The sequence below is a fragment of the Heterocephalus glaber genome, unplaced genomic scaffold (genome assembly GCF_053883595.1).
Source record: "Heterocephalus glaber isolate CG9 unplaced genomic scaffold, H.glaber_assembly_v1.0 deba00000122, whole genome shotgun sequence".
NCBI classification, from domain to species: domain Eukaryota; kingdom Metazoa; phylum Chordata; class Mammalia; order Rodentia; family Bathyergidae; genus Heterocephalus; species Heterocephalus glaber.
In genome coordinates, this window is record NW_028258138.1 from 72,545,905 (window position 1) to 72,566,417 (window position 20,513).

A 20,513-nucleotide genomic window follows, 5' to 3' on the forward strand; every position below is an offset into this window, starting at 1 on the left:
GCCTTTTCATTGTCTGCTTTCATTTTTAAATAGGAACTTTATTTTTCTTGGAACTGGCACTGATTTTGCCATGGGTTTGAATGGATAATGTATCTATTTTGTGTTGGTCTAAAGACATCTAAAATATTGTATTCAGATATAAGTACCATTATTTTTAAAAAGAACTATGACAAAAGAATCTCACCATATTTATAAGGCGTCTGGGAGCTCCATTAATAAGAAATAGCTTAAGTGTTTTAGCTCCTTTTGTGTTGCTGTAACAAAGTACTCAAGACTGCACTTTATAAGGAAAAGTTTATTTAGGCTCATGGTTTTGGAGGCTGAAAAGTCCAAACTCTGGCAGCCATACCTGGTGAGTGCCTCATGCTGCATAACATAGCAGATGGTAACACATGGCTGGATGGGGCATAAAGTGTTGGGAGCTTTATAACAACCTGCTCTTACGTGGCTTTATAACAAGCTGTTCTCTTGGCAATAAATCCAGTTCTGTAAAATCTAACCTATTCAAGCATCCTTCCAGGGTGGTGCCTCCATGAGCTAATTACCTTCCACTAGGGCCCACCCCTTAAAAGTTATTCCACCTTTCAACACTCCTACACTGGGACTGAGCTTTCAGCACCTAAACCTTTCTGGGACAAAATATATCCTGTCCACAGCATCAAACAACTAAGGGTGCTTAACCTGAGAAAAAGTCTGAGGAGGACAGAAATTCTGCCTTCAAATATCTGAACAGCTGCCACAGAGTGCAAAGATAAAATTTAGGACTGTGGTTTAACTGGATGGTTAACACTTGCCTAAGCATGCACATTAATTCAATTCCAAGCACCACCAAAAAACCCCATTCACACTTAAATATGTGGCTCTGCAGGGTGTATCTGCATGAAGGTTATATGAAGGTATAAGGAAATAAGAGACATTCTACTAGCAGTTAAAGGTCTTAAATTGTGTGGAGAAATAGACTTCTGCTTCTTTCCTAGAAGGATTATCTGCTACAAAAATCATCCTTCTTCCATAAATTAGAAAAACACTTGAAACAACTGTTATTAGACATTGGACAGTGGGTAGTAGAAAAGTGTAGTCTTAAGAGAAAGGAAAAGATGAAGTGAGCCTTATGATTGCCCACTTATTGTCTAGAGTCAGTGTCCAGGCTGCTTTGAAGATAGGGGGAGATCATATACCAAAACCAGAAAAGAAGACAACAAACATCCTTTGTGAATGTAGATACCAAAATTCTTAACAAGATAGAAACTAAAATCTAGCAGTAAATTATAAATATCCTACATCATGATTAAATACTATTTATTCTAGAAACACAGGAAAGCTGAGCATTTAAAAATTAAGCAATAAAATTCACTGTATTAAGAAACTGAAAGAAAACTCATGATCATGTCAGTGTGTACTGAAAATTTACTACCCATTCATATTTTTAAAAAAGAAAGAAAAACTCTCATAAAAGTAGGGATGCAAAGATAATTCCTCAATCTAACAAAGGCCTTCATTAGCATTGTATTTAAAGATAAAAGACTGATTGCTTTCCACCTAAGATTGGAGAAAATGCAAAGTAGTTGACACTCAGTACTTTTGTCCAACACTGTATTGGAGGTCCTAGCTAGTGAAAGAAGACATTAAAAAGAAATGAGAGGTATACAGACTGGAAAAGAAGAAGAAAATCTATCTTTTTTGGCAGATAACAATCACATTTGCAGAAAAGCCTATTAAAAAGCTATTAAACACCGTGACCAGCTTAGCTCACGGGCACCTGCAGCACGCCCTGCACCCCCCCACCCCCACATCTCTGGCCTCCTGGCTGTGCCACTATCTGGTTCCACACTACAAAGGCCCAGGAGGGCATAAAGGCCATTGTCCTGAGCTCCAGAAGATAGAGCAGAAGTGAACAACAGAAAGAGGGCCTCTCTCAGGCTCCTTGATGAAATCTGAAGCCCACTGGAAAAGTGAAGAGCATCTCCGCGATAAAGGCACACCAGACCACCGTACTTGGTAAGTTGGAGGAATCATCACCTCCCATCAGAACCTGGACTATCTTCAGGGGAAGGGCAGCTGGAACCTGCAGTAAAACATTGAAGAGCTCACCCCTGCAGGAGGATAGGGAGCTCAACTTGGGACCTGTAGACAGAAATCTGCCTGAATCTCATGGGTCTGCTACTGGCTTGCTGAGACTCATTGACTTATATCTGCACACTGCTGCCCACATTGTCTATTGTGACAGCAGAGACATACCCTGAAGGAGGCCCTTCATTTTTATTTATTTGTTATTTTCAAAATTATTTTTTTGCTGTTATTTTTAATTTTTTTTCTACTCTTCAAATTTTTATTTTTCTCTTCTTTTTTTTTCTCTCTTTTCTCTTTTCTTTCTCTCTCATACTCACTCTCTTGCTATCCCACATTGTTCTCCATCTCCCTTTTTGTTCCTGTCCTGGCCCTGATTCAGATTTCTTCTTTATTTTTCTTATCTTCTCTTTTACCTTCTCTCGCCTGTGTCCTCTGGCCTCACTGCTAACCTTCCCCTATCCTTCTACCTATCTATCCCTCCCTCCCCAACTCCTTCTAACTCCTCATCCCAAAAGGTAAAGTTACTATATCGAAGAGTTTATTCAGTATAAACATGTTGAGTTGGTCCTCAATTTTGATTTAATTCACACAGTTAAAGGTGATAGATTAATAACTACCACAAATTGTGATTTTCTAAGATGTACTTGATGCTGCAGTGCTGTTGATTTTATCACTTGGGATAAGGTGTTGTGATTGATCTAATCAGTTTTCCTTTCTGGTATAATGAAAATGAGAGCCTCAGAGTCATTAGAGACTCAAAACTTAAAGACCAGCTATATCTGGAAGACACCTCTGAGAAGCAAGCATTCCATGAGGGTTCTAAATATAAGCAACAAAGATACTTACAATAAGCAATTTAGAAGAATAAACCTAGGAATTAAACCAAGGACAGTACCAAAACCAAAAATGAAAAGACATTTAAGCAAGGCACAAACTCAGACTTCCACCGTACCAGAGGTAAATTCTGGGGGAAATGAGGTGGAAAAGTCTGATAATCAAGAACCTGAAGGTTGCCCGGAAGATGCCAAATCACCCCACTGCAGACAGGCAGGTCTGTGCATGCCCTACCGAGGTCCTGAGTCACCCGGAAGACACCGAATCACTCTGCTGCAGACAGGCAGGTCTGCCCACGCCCTACCAAGGTCCCCAGTCATGCGCAGAACACGCCACATCACCCCACTGCAGACAGGCAGCCACCTGGTTCCACACTACAAAGACGCAGAGGACACCAGACCACCAGACCAAGGTACTGAGTCCCACTGCTCCGGGCCCAGAGGTAGGGGCTTCTGAGCTGCCGTCCCACTGCTCCTGGTCGAGAGGAAGGGGCTTCTCAGTCACCATCCCTCCCGCTGCTCCCAGCCCAGAGGAAAGGGCTTTTGGGCCACCTTCTGTCCTGCTGCTCCTGGCCCAGAGGAAGGGGCTTCCAGGCCACCATCCCTCTCACCACTCCCGGCCCAGAGGTAGGGGCTTCTGAGCCACCATGCCACTGCTCCTGGTCCAGAGGAAGGGGCTTCCCGGACACCATCCCTCCCGCTGCTCCCGGCCCACAGGAAAGGGCTTTTGGGTCACCATCCCTACTGCTGCTCCCAGCCCCTGCTCCACCTCTCCCAGCTCAGAGGAGGTAATCCATGCAGGTGCTAACAGCCCTCCACCCCAGTTGAAATGAGAAAACACATAAATAAGTCTCAAAACCAGACTTCCAGATCACCTAGAGCAACCCCAAAAGGAAATGAGATGAAACACTCTGATACTCAACCACTTGGACCCACTGAACTGGCAACAAAAGGGGATCTAGAAAAAAGGAAATCAGAAATGATTTCTCAGATAACAGGAGAAAATGTGCTCCTAGTGCAAGACATGATTAATAAGTCTAGAGAGGAGCTCAGGAACATGATGGAATCCCAACATAAGAAACAAATGGAATCCATAAAACAGATGCAAACAGATTTCCAGGACATGAAAAAGTCCATTGAAAGTCTACACAGCAGAATGAGCCAATGTGAGGACAGAATTTCAGATATACAAGATAAGATTGCAATTAGTGACCAGGAAAAGAAAAATAGCTTCAAAATTATAAGGGAACATGAGAAATCAATCCAGCAGCTGCTAGATGATGCAAAGAAGAATAACATAAGACTGATTGGGCTCAATGAAGAAACAGGAGAGAGTGCAGATGACATAAAAAATCTCTTCACAGAAATAATGGCAGAAAACTTCCCAAGCAGGGGAAAAGAGCTTGACATACAGATAAGTGAGGCATATAGGACTCCAAATAGCCTTGATCAAAAAAATCTACACATAGGCATATAATTGTTAAGATTCCAGAAACACAACAGAAGAACAAAGTTCTCCAAGCAGTCAGAGAAAAGAAACAAATCACATACAAAGGAAATCTCATCAGAATCACAGCAGACTTCTCAACACAAACCATCAAGGCAAGAAGAGCTTGGAGTGACATATTCCAATCCCTAAAAGAAAACAGCCTCCAACCCAGATTGATGTACCCTGCAAAACTCTCTTTCAAAATGGATGGAGAAATAAGATACTTTCATGACAAAGAGCACCTTAGGAACTTCGTGAATACCAAACCAGCACTCCAAAGAATTGTACACAATATCCTAGGAACAGACATTGAGGATCACAACCCCAGGAAGCAAAGCAGAATGAACCCATCTGGCATGACAAGAAATTAAATGTAAATGGGGAGAACCCAACAAAAAGAAAAAGTCATGGCAATGACAAGTCAATACGTTTCAATTATAACCATCAATGTTAATGGTCTCAATTCACCAATCAAAAGAAACAGACTGGCAGAATGGGTCAAGAAGCAAAATCCAACAATATGCTGCATACAAGAAACACACTTAATTCAAAAGGAAACTCACAGACTGAAAGTTAAAGGGTGGAAAACAATACCCCATGCGACAAGAACCTGAAAAAAAGCAGGAGTAGCTATCCTCTTGGCAGATCAAGTAGATTTCAAAACAACAATGATGAAGAGAGACGAAGAATGACACTACATCCTTGTAAAGGGAAGAATCCAAGAGGAAGAGATGACAATCATGAATGTCTAGGCACCAAACACTAGTGCACCCAACTATATAAAACAAATACTAATGGACATGAAAAGTCATATATGCACTAATACAATTGTAGTGGGGGACCTCAACACCCCACTGTCACAAATAGATAGATCAACTAGACTAGAAATAAGTAATGAAATACTAGAACTCAATTGAACTCTTGAACAAATGAACTTAACAGATGTTTACAGAGTCTTCCACCCCACAAAATCAGAATACACATTCTTCTCAGCTGCACATGGGTCATTCTCCAAAATAGACCACATACTCATGCATAGAACATGTTTAAGTAAGTGCAAAGGAATTCAAGTTATCCACTGCATATTATCAGACCATAGTGTGATGAAATTGGAGATCCATAGCAAAAGAAACTCAAAAACTTTCATAAACACATGGAAATTGAACAACACACTTCTGAATAACCAATGGGTCACAGAGGAAATTAAAGAAGAAATCAGACAGTTCCTTCAATTAAATGACAATGACAATACAACATATTGGAATATATGGGACACAATGAAAGCAGTCTTATGAGGGAAATTCATAGCAGTGAATACACATATTAGGAAAACAGCACGAGCCCAATTAAACAACCTGATGCTGAACCTCAAAACTTCTAGAAAAAGAAGAGCAGGACAACCCCAAAGCTCATACAATGGAGGAAATTATAAACTTCAGAGGAGAAATCAATGCAAGGAAGACTAAGAGAATGATACAAAAAATTAATGAAGCCAAGAGTTGGTTCTTCGAAAGAATCAATAAAATTGACAAACCTTTAGCCAACCTTGTCAGAAAAAAGAAAGAAAAGGCCCAAATCCATGCAATTAGGAATGAAAAGGGTGAAGTTACAACAGACCCAGCAGAAATCCAGAGGATCATCAATACCTATTTCCAGAAGCTATACGCCAATAAGATGGACAACACAGAAGAAATGGACAGATTCCTAGATACATATGAATTACCAAAGTTGAACGAAGAAGACCTAAAAATTCTGAACAACCCAAAATCAACCAATGAAATTGAAAATGTAATTAAAAACTTATCAACTAAGAAAAGCCCGAGCCCTGATGGCTTCACTGCTGAATTCTACAAGACATTTAGAGAGGAACTGCTGCCACTGCTGTTTAAACTCTTCAATGAAATTGAAAGGGAAGCAATATTCCCGAATTCATTCCTGGAAGGAATCATCACCTTAATCCCCAAATCAGAGAAAGACCCAACTGAAAAAGAGAACTATAGGCCATTCTCACTAATGAACATAGATGCAAAAATCCTTAATAAGATAATGGCAAACAGAATGCAGAAGATCATCAAGAAGATCACACACCCTGATCAAGTGGGATTCATCCCAGGGATTCAGGGATGTTTCAATATATGCAAAGCAATCAATGTAATACACTATATCAATAGAGCCAAGGACAAAAACCATATGATTATCTCCATAGATGCAGAAAAAGCATTTGACAAAATCCAACATGCATTTATGATAAAAACCCTACAAAAATTTGGAATAGATGGTCTCTACCTCAAACTGATAGAAGCCATCTATGAAAAACCAACAGCCAATATCATACTAATGGCTAAAAACTGAAATCCTTCACACTCAAATCAGGAACAAGACAAGGATGTCCACTATCACCACTCTTGTTCAACGTAGTTCTGGAAACATTAGCCACGGCAATTAGACAAGAGAAAGAAATAAAAGGAATAAAGATAGGTAATGAAGAAGTCAAGTTGTCATTATTTGCAGATGACATGATACTCTATATAGAGACCCCAAGAACTCCACCAAAATTCTTCTAGACTTAATAACCAAATTCAGTAGAGTAGCTCAATACAAGGTCAACAAACAAAAATCAATAGCTTTCCTCTACACCAATGACAGACTCAGTGAGAGAGAAATAGGGCAAATAATCCCTTTCACAATAGCATCCAAAAAAACTGAAATACCTAGGAATCAACTTAATGAAAGAAATCAAAGACCTCTTCTCTGAAAACTATAGCACTGTGAAAAGAGAGATTGAAGATGATATCAGAAAATGGACAGACATCCCCTCCTGCTGGGTAGGAAGGATTAATATAGTGAAAATGGCCATACTTCCAAAACTGCTATATAGATTTAATGCAATTCCAATTGAGATCCCAGCAGCACACTTCACAGACCTTGAGAAAACAATCCAAAAATTCATTTGGAACAAGAAGAGACCCAGAATAGCAAAAGCAATTCTAGGTAACAAAGACATGGCAGGGGGTATCACAATCCCCAACCTGCAACTCTACTACAAAGCTACTGTGATAAAAACAGTATGGTACTGGCAAAGAAACAGACCTGAGGACCAGTGGAACAGATTAGAAGATGCAGAAACAATGCCAGACACACTTAGCCATCTCATGTTCGATAAAGGAGCCAAACACCCTCACTGGAGGAAAGATAGCCTCTTTAATAAATGGTGCTGGAAAAATTGGGTTTCAAGTTGCCAAAGATTAAAACTAGACCTGTATCTCTCACCATGCACTAAACTAAAATCAAACTGGATTAAAGATCTAAATATTAAAATAGAAACTCTGAAACAGTTGGAACAGAGGTTAGCTAGAACCCTTGAAGACATCAGTGTAGGAAAAGATTTTATGAGCAAAACCTCAGTTGCCCGTGAACTAGCACAAACAATCAACAAGTGGGATCTCTTCTTATTAAAAGTCTTCTGCACAGCAAGAGAAACCACCACCAGTGTGAAGAGACAACACACAATGTGGGAAAAAATCTTCACCTGCTCTTCCTCAGACAAAGGTCTACTATCTCGAATCTATAAAGAACTTAAAAAGATCAGACCTCCCAAATTTAAAGACCCAATCCAAAAATGGGCATCTGAAATGAACAGACATTTCTCACACAAAGAAGTAGAAATAGCAAATAAATACATGGAAAAATGTTCAACATCACTGGTCATTTGAGTGATGCAAATGAAAACAACACTGAGATTCCACTTCACTCCAGAAAGAATGGCTGCTATCATGAAATCAACCAATAACAAATGCTGGTGGGGCTGTGGGGAAAGAGGAACCCTGCTCCACTGCTGGTGGGTGTGTAGACTGGTGCAAGCATTGTGGAAATCAGTATGGAGATACCTCAAAGAACTAGGACTGGAAGTCCCATTTGACCACACTATTCCACTGCTGGGGATCTTCCCCAAAGATTAAAAGAATCATACCACAGTGATATATGTGCGCCCATGTTCATAGCAGCACAGTTTGTAATAGCTAAAACTTGGCAACAGCCCAAATCCCCATCAACTGGAAACTGAATAAAGAAAATGTGGTTTTTTAATAAAATGGAGTACTACTCAGCCATAAAAAATGAGAAATTAGAGACATTTATAGCTAAGTGGATGCACATTTGAGGCGATACTCTTAAGTGATATAAATAGGCCACACATGAATAAATTCCAAATAATTTCTCTGGTGTGAGAAACTGAAAGTGTAAATAAGGACTAAATGTATAATAGGTAATGTGAAATAGGAAGAAAAGAGGCAATGGGGAAGGAAGTGGGAGGGCTAGAGGAAAGGATAGAAGGGAATGGGATTAATATGAGAAAATGGAAAAATAGGAACAAAATCTTTGTAAATAGGGAGGAGTGGAGGGGTTGAAGGGAGGGCTGGGCAAGGGTGAAAAACAAGAACCAAGAGAGACTATGTAAAGATGCAAATTTCCAATGATGAATGTCTTTATATTGTATACCTAAAATGTACCAATGAATAGAATGAATAATCGATAATGCAAAATAGGAAGAAAAGGTCCAACGGGGTAGGGGTAGTGGGAGGGGCAGGGGAAAGGAAAGAAGGGAAAGGAAAAATGATGAGAAATGGAAAAAATGGAAATAAAGTCTTTGTAAATACGGAAGGTGGAGGGGGTGAAGGGAGGGCTAGAAATGGGGAAAAAATAAGAATCAAGATGCATTATGTAAAGGTACAATTCCCAATGAGAAATGTAATTGTGTTGTATACCTACAATATACCAATAAAAGAATTTAGAGAAAAAAAAAACTGAAAACTTTCATGCTAAAATCAGAAACAAGACAAGAATGCCCACTATCACCTCTCCTGTTCAATATAGTTCTGGAAACATTAGCCACAGCAATTGGACAAGAGAAAGACATAAAAGGAATAAAGATAGGAAAGGAAGAAGTTAAACTGTCATCACTTGCTGGCGATATGACACTCAACATAGAAGACCCAAAAAACTCTGACAAAAGACTTTTCTAGACTTAATTGACAGATTCAGTAGAGTAGCTGGATACAAGTTTAACACTAAAAACTGAATAGCCTTCTCATACACAAATAACAGACTCACTGAGAGAGAAATTAGGGAAACAATTCCTCTTACAATAGCATCCCAAAAAAGGAAGTATCTAAGAATCAATCTAACAAAGGAAGCAAAAGACCTCTACACTGAAAACTATAGCCCTCTGAAAAAGAGATAGAAGAGGATATAAGAAAATGGAAAAACATCCCTTGTTCCTGGGTACGAAGAACCAATATAGTGAAAATGACCATACTTCCAAAACTGCTATATAGATTTAATGCAATGCCAATTGAAATTCTAACAATATATTTCACAAAACTAGAGAAAAAAAATCCAAAAATTCATTAGGAACCAGAAGAGACCTAGAACAGCAAAAGCAATTCTAGGCAACAGAGCCATGGCAGAGGGAATCACGATCCCCAACTTGAAACTATACTACAAAGCTACTGTGATAAAACAGCATGGTACTGGCAAAGAAACAGATCCTAGGATCAGTGGAATAGATTAAAAGATGCAGAAACAGCCCCAGACATACTCAGCCACCTCATCTTTGACAAAGGAGCAAACCACCCTGGTGTTGGTGGTTTTGAAAAATGGTGTTGGAAAAACTGGATTTCAACATGCCAAAGATTAAAACTAGACCCATATCTATCACCATGCACTAAACTAAGATCTAAGTGGATTAAAGATCTAAATATTGATACAGAAACACTAAACTTGCTGGAAGATAAGTTAGGTAGAACTCTTGAAGACACTGGCATAGGAAAAGACTTTATGAACAAAACCTCAGTAGCACAGGAACTAGCACAAAGAATCAACAACTGGGATCACATCTCATTAAAAAGCTTCTGCACTGCCAGAGAAACCACCATCAGAGCTAAGAGACAACTTACAATGTGGTAAAAAAATTTTAGCAGCTGTACTTCGGACAAAGGACTACTATCTAGAATATACAAAGAACTAAAAAAATCAGACCCCTCAGATTTAAAGACCCAGTTTAAAAATGGGAATCTGAAATGAACAGACATTTCTCAAGCAAAGAAGTAAAAGCAGCAAATAAACATATGAAAAAATTTTGAACATCACTTGTCATTCGAGAGATGCAGATGAAAACAATGCTGAGATTCCATGTCACCCCAGAAAGTATGGCTGCTATCAAGAAATCAACCAGTAAGCACAAGGACCCGAGTTTGCTCCCTGGTACCAAAAAAAAAAAAAAAAAAAAAGAAATCCACCAATAACAAATTCTGGCAACAGTGTGGGGAGAAAACTCTTCTCCATTGGTGGAAGTGCAGACTGGTCCAACCACTGTGGAAATCAGTATGGAGATACCTCAAAGGACTAGGACTTGAGGTCCCACTTGACCCAGCTATTCCCCTACTGTGTATCTTCCCAAAAGAATTAAAAGAATCATACCACAGCGTTATATGTGCACCCATATTTATAGCAGCACAGTTTGTAATAGCTAAAGCTTGGAAACAGCCCAAGTGCCCATCAACTGGAAACTAGATAAAGAAGTGGTTTTTTAATAAAATGGAGTACTGCTCAGCCATAAAGAATGAGAAACTAGAAACATTCATAACTAAATGCATGCATATTGAGGCGGTAGTCTTAAGTGAAATAAACAGGACACATATGTGTAAATACTGAATAATTTCTCTAATGTGAGAAGCTGAAAGTGTAAATAAGGATTAAAATTATTAAAGTGAATAATTGGGGACTGGGAGCCATGGCACGCCTACCCAGAAGCCTCCTCCTGCCTAGGAGCCTGATGCACTGACCTGGAAGTCTCCTCTGGGTTGGGAGCTATGGCACATCGATCTGGAGGTCTTCTCTGGGCTGGTTGCTGTGGCACGCCTAACAATTACTTTCATTAAGGAGAGTAGCTGGGTTGAATTCACCTCCTGCTTGAATTCACCAGGCTGCTTCCTGGTTTTTTTTTTGTTTTTTTTTTCAGACAGGGTCTCATTATATAGTTCAGGCTGGCTTTGAACTCACTATGTATTCCAGGCTGGCCTCGAATCATGGTGATCCTCCTGCCTCAGCCTCCTGAGTGCTAGGATTACAGGCAAGTACCACCATGCCTGGCAGTTACTTCCTGTTTTGAGAATGCAAACTCTGTGAAGCCTGGCCTGTTTGGCTACTGGATGTGTGCACAAGTGCCTCGATCATTTGCATGTAGTAGGTTCTCTGAAGGTATTTTTAGAGTGAATAAAGTCAGAAATTAATCCTTGAGAGGCAAGTGTGCCTAAGCACTGAGGCCTCTTTAGAACTCTAGCCCTTTCCTCCACTAGCAAATGACCTAGCAAAGGTTGGGCATTGTTTTAGTAGGCTCTAGCCTGTGGTCTATGAATGAGCTGCTTTAGGTGAGAGACAAAGCTCCTGGAACTTGATTTGTCCTACCAGTTCCACGAATACTCACTTGTACCTTCATTCAGGGGCCACAAAAATCCAGTGTGGTGGAACATACCTGCAGTCCTAGCCACTTGTGAGGTTTAGACAGGAGGATCACAAGTCCAAGGCCAGCCTGGGCAACTTAGTGAGATCCTGTCTAAACAAAAGGACAGCTAAACCAAACCAAACCTAGAAGTCATGTATGAAAAGGTTCTCTGTGAACCTCATAAATCCACCCATTGAGAGTGTCATCACAGGTAAATCATGATGAAGACTGTGCTTTTCAAGACACAGCAACTCCTCTGGCCACCTTAGCAATGGTTTCTAGAACTGGGTTAAGGAACATGCACTGACCTTCCCCTCAGAAGTGTTTATTTCATTAAAACCAATGTTGTTTAGCATGAAAACCATGACACCTTGACCACTCAAATGGAAGGGGGATTATTTTGTATATGATGGAGTATGTGAACACATGGAACAGAAACATCTATTGTGCCTTTGCATGGTTATGTTTATATAATATATTCATGTTGTGCCTGTGTTCAGAGGCTTATGTATAGTCAGCCTGTGTCCTAAGCAATAGCTGTTATGGTTTGTAACTGTATCATGCCCTCAGAGACAGGGGTTTTGGAAGATGACTAGATCATGGGGGCTCATAGCTGACTTGCTGTTAGGAGGTAGGTCTGGTTGGAAGAGGAGGTCTCTGGGGCCATGGCTTGGAGGGATGTATCTCCCTCCCTGGCTCTGCCCTTCACTCTTTCTCTGCTTCCTGTCTGCCATGCCATGAGCAGCTCTCCTCCACCAGGCCTCTCTGCCACGCTGTTTCTTCTTTGGAGCTGCTGACCCTGGACTGAAATGTGAGCCAAATAAACCTTCTCCTTCTTAAAAAAAAATGAATAATTGATAATTTGAAATAGGAAGAAAAGGTGCAAAAGGGTAGGGGAAGAGGAAAGGAAGGAAGGGAAAGGAAAAATTAAAAGAAAAGGAAAAAATAGAAACAAAGTCTTTGTAAATAGGAAAGGGTGGAGGGGGGTGAAGGGAGCACAGTTAATGAGGAAAAAATAAGAACTAAGATACACTATTTACAGGTACAAGCACCCAATGATAAATGCAAACGTACTGTATACCTAAAATGCACCAATAAAAGAATTTAAGCAAAAAAAAAAAAAAAAAAAAGCTATTAGGCAGGCCACCATTCCACCGCTCTCGGGGCAGAAGGGGTGAGCCAATTGCAGGGCCCAGGAGGAGGCTCCCTGGCCACCATTCCACCACTCCCAGGGCAGAGAAGGTAAGCCACATGGGCACCAGCAGCACCCCACCCCCGTGGAAATGAGAAGACACGTAACTCACACAGTACTAATTTTTTACAAATTTACCAAGGTAATCCCATGCAGAAAGGAAGGAGAGTCTTTTCAACCGATGGTTTTGGGAGAATTAGATATACACTTATGATTCTACAAAAAATAACTTAAAGTGGATCATAAACATAAATATGACTTAAAATTAAAAGACTTCTGAAAGAAAACATTGAAGAAAATCTATATGACTCTACATAGACAAATCTTAGGACTCAGAAAAAACAAGCAATATTATAAAAAAGCAAAATTGATAAACTGAACTTCATGAACATGAAAATCATTTACCCTTTGATTTTAAGAAGACAGTAAGTCAAGCACAAACAGAAAAATATGTAAATGTTCATAAAATATGTATCTGACAAAGGATGTATATCCAAAATATATAATTATTATTACTGCTGCTTAAGAAGACAACCCATCATTTAACAAAAGGATATATTCACAAAATAAAATATTTTCTGAGTGGGAGACAGAAATAAGATACTGGTGATACTCAACACAGATAATTTCAAAAGCATTATGCTAAGTGAAAGAAGCCAGGCACAAGGAAACTACACATTATATGATCCTATTTACATAAAATTCAAGAAAAAGCAAAATTATTTTGACATTAAGCACATTAAATGTTACTAGGAAATATGATGGAGACACATTGATTAAAATGTGGCAGGAAAATTTAGGGGGCTTATTTCAATGTTCTATCTCTTGATTGTGGTGATAGTTCCTTAACTTTACACATTTGTTAAACTCACCAAATTTTATAGTATAAATGATTGAATTTTATTGTTTAATATTATACCTGCAGAAAGACAATTATTCTCAAATATGCACACACATAAAAGGAAAATGCCAATGACAGGAAGTTTTCAAGAAGATAGTTTAATAAAGACTGAATCATGAAAGTATTAATGGTGGTGTTGAGAGGATCCCTATGGCTCTAAATTCCCCCATGGACTCCCAGGTTAACAACCTCTCCTGTGAGGCTCTGAGAGGGACAACAGTATGGACACAACAGTCATGTCATCAGCAGTAAGTCCATATAAACAGAAGCTCAGACTTTAGAAGGTCTGGCTGTTTAGAGATTTCCCACTTGGATCTGTCCATGTAACAGTGTGAAGTATTTGATAGCACCATCTAGCTAATCCCTTTAAGCATTTGTGTCTTCAAGATTCCCGTTCCTCCCCTAGTAAACTTTGCTTTCATAAAAGGATTGGAAACCCTTTTCTAATTACTAAATGAGTGCTAAAACTAAATATGTTACCCCTCTTACTGGTATTCTCATTTGCAAAGACAGAACTGTGAGTGAAAAAAATCTATGTTCAACATTAAATTTTAAGACACAGTGAGCAAGTGAAGGCTTTTACATTTTGGATGCAAAAACCCCTTCCCAGACCCCCTGAAATTGCATTGGTTAAGTAACCTTCTCTTCCATATATAAGGTTATAGCAGTTTCTAAGTCCCAGGAATTAGAAGCCTCTTCAAACTGCAATCCCCTTCCTTTTTCATATCTAAGAGGAATACAATTTTTGAAGCTGTTCTGGTCTCTTTCAGAAACCACCAGAATGGAGAAGGAAAACAATGAAGAGACTGAAGGAAGGTGAGCCTGACCCTGCAACATTGTTGATCCTCATAATGTCTAAACTTCATTGGCTTGAGTCTGAGCCATGCTGAGACCACAGCAACCACAAGCTAGTGGGGAGGGAGCAGAAAAGAAATGGTGTGGTTAGGAGCTCAAGGGAAGTAATCTGTCAATAGATTGATGCAAAGTATTCACAGTTTGAAGTCATGGTCAAGTAAAAATCCATACACATCCATAAAAATCTGAAGCAGTGGGTATGGACTGCATCTTGTACACCATGGTGACTCCAGGACCCAGCACAGTGCCTGGCCTAGTGGGCATCCTACAGATGTGGAATAAACAAACCAAGAAGTGAGGAGGGAAAATATGTTCCCTTCAGCCTTAGTGCCTTTGCATCTGCTCTGCTTAGAAGGTTTTTCTGCTGCTTTTTCATCCCATTCTTCCTATCTTGCCTAAAGCAGCACTTTCTTTAAAAACACTTTCCCAAAGTAGTTAGTGCCCATCTGTTATAGTATCCTTTGGATCCCTGAGTTTTTTCTTTATAACAGATTGCACTTGGATATTTATGAAAATTATCTTATTAAGCTTTATTAAGTAAACTAAACTCTGAGCTGAGCTCACCATCATGCTGCAATGACTTGGCATAATGCCTGGCATATACTAGGTGCTCAATAAATATTTGTTGAGAGAATAAATGTATACATAAAAGAATAGATGGAGGTCCCTTGCACTTGGTGCTGGCTGCCTTGCTGCCTTTTGCCTGTGATGAATTGTTTCTTCTCTGTGATGCCCCTTTACCATGCCACCCTGCCCTGGAGCCAGTGAACTATGAACTGAAACCTCCACAAACTATAAAAATCTTCATGAGAGGTAGGGGCTTCCGGGCCACCATTCAACTGCTCCCAGCCCAGAGGAAGGGGCTTTCAGGCCATGGTTCAACCACTCCACCACTGCAGAGGAAGGGACTTCTGTGCTGCCATTCCACCACTCCCAGCCCAGAGGTAGGGTCTTCCAGGCCACCATTCCACCTCTCCCAGTAAATAAGAGGTGAGACTTGTAGGAGCCAACAGCATCCCCCTCCCCCATCAAAATGAGAAGACACATAAACAAGTCTCAGAACCAGGCTTCCAGATCACCTACAACAACCCCAAAGGGAAATGAGATGGAACACTCTGATACTCAACCACCTGAACTCCCTGAACTGGCAACAAAAGAGGATCTGGAAAAAATGAAATCAGAAATAATTTCTCAGATAACAGCAAATATTGTGCCCATAGTGCAAGACATGATTAATGAATTTAGAAAGGACACAGATTTTAAAAAATAGAGGAGCTGAGGAACATAATGGAATCCCAACATAGGAAACAAATGGAATCCATAAAACAGATGCAAACATTTCCAGGAGACTGAAAACTCCATTAAAAGTCTACACAGCAGAATGAGCCAATGTGAGGACAAAATTTCAGATATAGAAGATAGGATTGCAATTAGTGACCAGGAAAAGAAAAATTGCTTCAAAATTGTAAGGGACCATGAGAAATCAATCCAGCAGCTGCTAGATGAAGCAAAGAAGAATAACATAAGACTGATTGGGTCAAGAAGAAACAGGAGAGAATGCACATGACATAAAAAAAACTGTTCACAGAAGTGATGGCAGAAAACTTCCCAAGGAGGGGAAAAGAGCTTGACATACAGATAAGTGAGGCATATAGGACTCCAAATAGCCTTAATCAAAATATCTACACATAGGCATATAATTATTAAGATTCCAGAAACCTAACAGAATAACAAAATTCTACAAGCAGTGAGAGAAAAGAAACAAATCACATACAAAGGAAATTCCATCAGAATCACAGCAGACTTCTCAATGCAAACCCTCAAGGCAAGAAGAGCTTGGAGTGATGTATTTCAAGCCCTAAAGGAAAACAGCCTCCAACCCAGATTGATGTACCCGGCAAAACTATCTTTCAAAATTGATGGAGAAATAAGATACTTTCATGACAAAGAGCACCTTAGGAACTTCATGAATACCAAACAAACACTCCAAAAAATTTTAGACAATATCCTAGGAACAATGAGGATCACAACCCCAGGAAGCACAGCAAAATGAATCCATCGGGTGCAACAAGAAATTAAATGTAAAGGGGGAAAACCCAACAAAAAGAAAAAGTCATGAAAATGATAAGTCAATAGGTATCAGTTGTAATCATCAATGTTAATGGTCTCAATTCACTAATCAAAAGAAATAGATTCACAGAATAGGTCAAAAAGTAAGATCCAACAATATGCTATACACAAGAAACACACTGAATTCAAAAACAAACTCATAGACTGAAAGTTAAAATGTGGAAAACAATACTCCATGAAATGGGAGCCCCACTAAAAGCAGGAGTAGCTATCCTCTTTGCAGATCAAGTGGATTTCAAACCAACACTGATTAAGAGACAGGAAGAAGGACACTACATCCTTGTAAACGGAACAATCCAAGAAGAAGAGATGACAATCATAAATATCTATGCACCAAACACTAGTGCGACCAACTACATAAAACAAATACTAATGGACATGAAAAGTCATATACACACTAATACAACAGTAGTGGGGGACCTCAATACACCACTGTCACAAATAGATATATAACTAGACAAAAAATAAGTAATGAAATACTAGAACTCAATTGAAATCTTGAACAAATGAACTTAACAGATGTTTACAGAGTCTTCCACCCCACAAAATCAGAATACATATTCTTTTTAGCTGCACATGGGTCATTTTCCAAAATAGACCACATATTCACTCACAGAACATGTTTAAGTAAGTGCAAAGGAATTGAAGTTATCCCCTGTATATTATCAGACCATAGTGTGATGAAATTGGAGATCCATAGCAAAAGAAACTCAAAAAATTTCACAAACACATGGAAATTGAACAACACACTTCTGATTAACCAAGGGTTCACAGAGGAAATTAAAGAAGAAATCAGTTCCTGAAATTAAATGACAAAGACAATACAACATATCAGAATCTCTGGGACACAATGAAAGCAGTCTTACCAGGGAAATTCATAGCAATGAATACTCATATTAGGAAAACAGAGCGAGCCCAATTAACCTGATGCTGAACCTCAAGCTTCTAGAAAAAGAAGAACAGGACTAACCAAGGGAGGAAATTATAAAGATCAGAGCAGAAATCAATGTAATGGAGACTAAAAGAATGATACAAAAAATTAATGAAGCCAAGAGTTGATTCTTCGAAAGAATCAACAAAATTGACAAACCTTTAGCCAATCTTATCAGAAAAAGGAAAGAAAAGGCCCAAATCCATGCAATTAGGAATGAAAAGGGTGAAAATACAACAGACCCAGGAGAAATCAAGAGGATCATCAATATCTACTTCCAGAACCTATATGCCAATAAGATGGACAACACAGAAGAAATGGACAGATTCCTAGATACATATGAATTACCAAAGTTGAATGAAGAAGACCTAAAAATTCTAAATAACCCAATATCAACCAATGAAATTGAAAACATAATTAAAAACTTATCAACTAAGAAAAGCCTAGGTCCTGATGGCTTCACTGCTGAATTCTACAAGACATTTAGAGATGAAGTACTGTCACTACTGTTTAAACTCTTCAATGAAATTGAAAGGAAGCAATACTCCCAAATTCATTCCTGGAAGCAAGCATCACCTTGATCCCCAAAGCAGAGAAAGACCCAACCAAAAAAGAGATCTATAGGCTGATCTCACTAATGAACACAGATGCAAAAATCCGTAATAAGATAATGGCAAATAGAATGCAGAAGATCATTGAGAAGATCATACACCCTGATCAAGTGGGATACATCCCAGAGATGCAGGGATGGTTTAACATATGCAAATCTATCAGTGTAATACACTATATCAATAGCACCAAGGACAAAAACCATATGACTGTCTCCATAGATGGAGAAAAAAGCATTTGACAAAATCCAACATGCATTTATGATAAAAACCCTACAAAAAATTTGGAATAGATGATCTCTACTTCAATCTGCTAAAAGCCATCGATGAAAAACCAACAACCAATATCATACTAAATGGCCAAAAACTGAAATCCTTCACACTAAAATCAGGAGCAAGACAAGGATGTCCACTATCACCACTCCTGTTCAATATAGTCTTGGAAACATTAGCCAGAGCAATTAGACAAGAGAAAGACATAAAAGGAATAAAGATAGGAAATGAAAAAGTCAAATTCTCATTATTTGCAGATGACATGATATTTTATATAGAAGACCCCAAGAACTCCACCAAAAGTCTTCTAGACTTAATAACCAAATTCAGTACAGTGGCTGGATACAAGGTCAACACACAAAAATCAATAGCTTTCCTCTACATGAAGAACAGACTCACTGAGAGAGAAATAGGGCAAACAATTCCTTTCACAATAGCATCCAAAAAACTGAAATACCTAGGAGTCAACCTCACAAAAGAAATCAAAGACCTCTTCTCTGAAAACTATAGCACTCTGAAAAGAGAGATTGAAGATGATATCAGAAAATGGAAAGACATCCCCTGATCCTGCAAAGGAAAGATCAATTTAGTGAAAATGGCCATACTTCCAAAACTGCTATATAAATTCAATGAAATCCCAATTGAAATCCCAGCAGCATACTTCACGGACCTTGAGAAAACAATTCAAAAATTCATTTAGAACAAGAAGAGACCTAGAATAGCAAAAGCAATTCTAGGTAACAGAGACATGCCAGGGAGTATCAGAACCCCCAACTTGAAACTATACTACAAAGCTACTGTGATAAAAGCAGCATGTTACTGGCAAAGAAACAGATCTGAGGACCAGTGGAACAGATTAGAAGATCCAGAAACAACTCCAGACACACTCAGCCACCTCATCTTCGACAAAGGAGCCAAACACCCTCACTGGAGGAAAGATAGCCTCTTTAATAAATGGTGCTGGAAAAATTGGGTTTTAACTTGCCAAAGACTAAAACTAGACCTATATCTCTCACCATGCACTAAACTAAAATCTAAATGGATTAAGGATCTAAATATTAAAATAGAAATGTTGAATCACCTGGAACAGAGGTTAGGTAGAACTCTTGAAGACATTGGTGTAGGAAAAGATTTTATGAACAAAACTTCAGTTGGCCATGAACTAGCACAAACAATTGACAAGTGGGATCACTTCTTATTACAAACCTTCTGCACAGCAAGAGAAACCACCAACAATGTGAAGAGATAACCCACATTATGGGAAAAAATCTTCACCCGCTGTTCCTCAGACAGTCTACTAACTCAAATCTATAAAGAACTTTAAAAAGTCAGACCTTCCAAATTTAAAGACCCAATCCAAAAATGGGCATCTGAAATGAACAGACATTTCTCAGACAAAGAAGTAGAAATAGCAAATAAACATAGGAAAAAATGCTCAACATCACTGGTCATTCATGAGATGCAAATGAAAACAACACTGAGATTCCACTTCACTCCAGCAAGAATGGCTGCTATCATGAAATCAACCAGTAACAAATGCTAGCGATCTGTGGCCAAAGAGGAACCCTGCTCCACTGCTGGTGGGAGTGTAGACTGTGCAACCACTGTGAAAATCAGTATGGAGATACTTCAAAGAACTAGGACTGGAAGTCTCATTTGACCCAGGTCTTCCCCTGCTGGGTATCTTCCCCAAAGAATTAAAAGAATCATACTACAGTGATATATGTGCA

The 20,513-nt window shown here is 39.1% G+C and overlaps 1 protein-coding gene across 5 annotated transcripts in view; it reads left to right on the plus strand.

Annotated features, from left to right (window-relative positions):
• Positions 1 to 20,513, plus strand: part of Cd86 (CD86 molecule) — a 128,538-nt gene that overhangs the window by 54,371 nt on the left and 53,654 nt on the right. For all 5 annotated transcript variants that reach the window (XM_004873593.4, XM_087216134.1, XM_087216137.1 and 2 more), the window contains one exon: positions 14,757 to 14,802. In XM_004873593.4, coding sequence (XP_004873650.2) covers positions 14,757 to 14,802 — 46 coding nt within the window. The remainder of the gene's footprint in view (positions 1 to 14,756; positions 14,803 to 20,513) is intronic.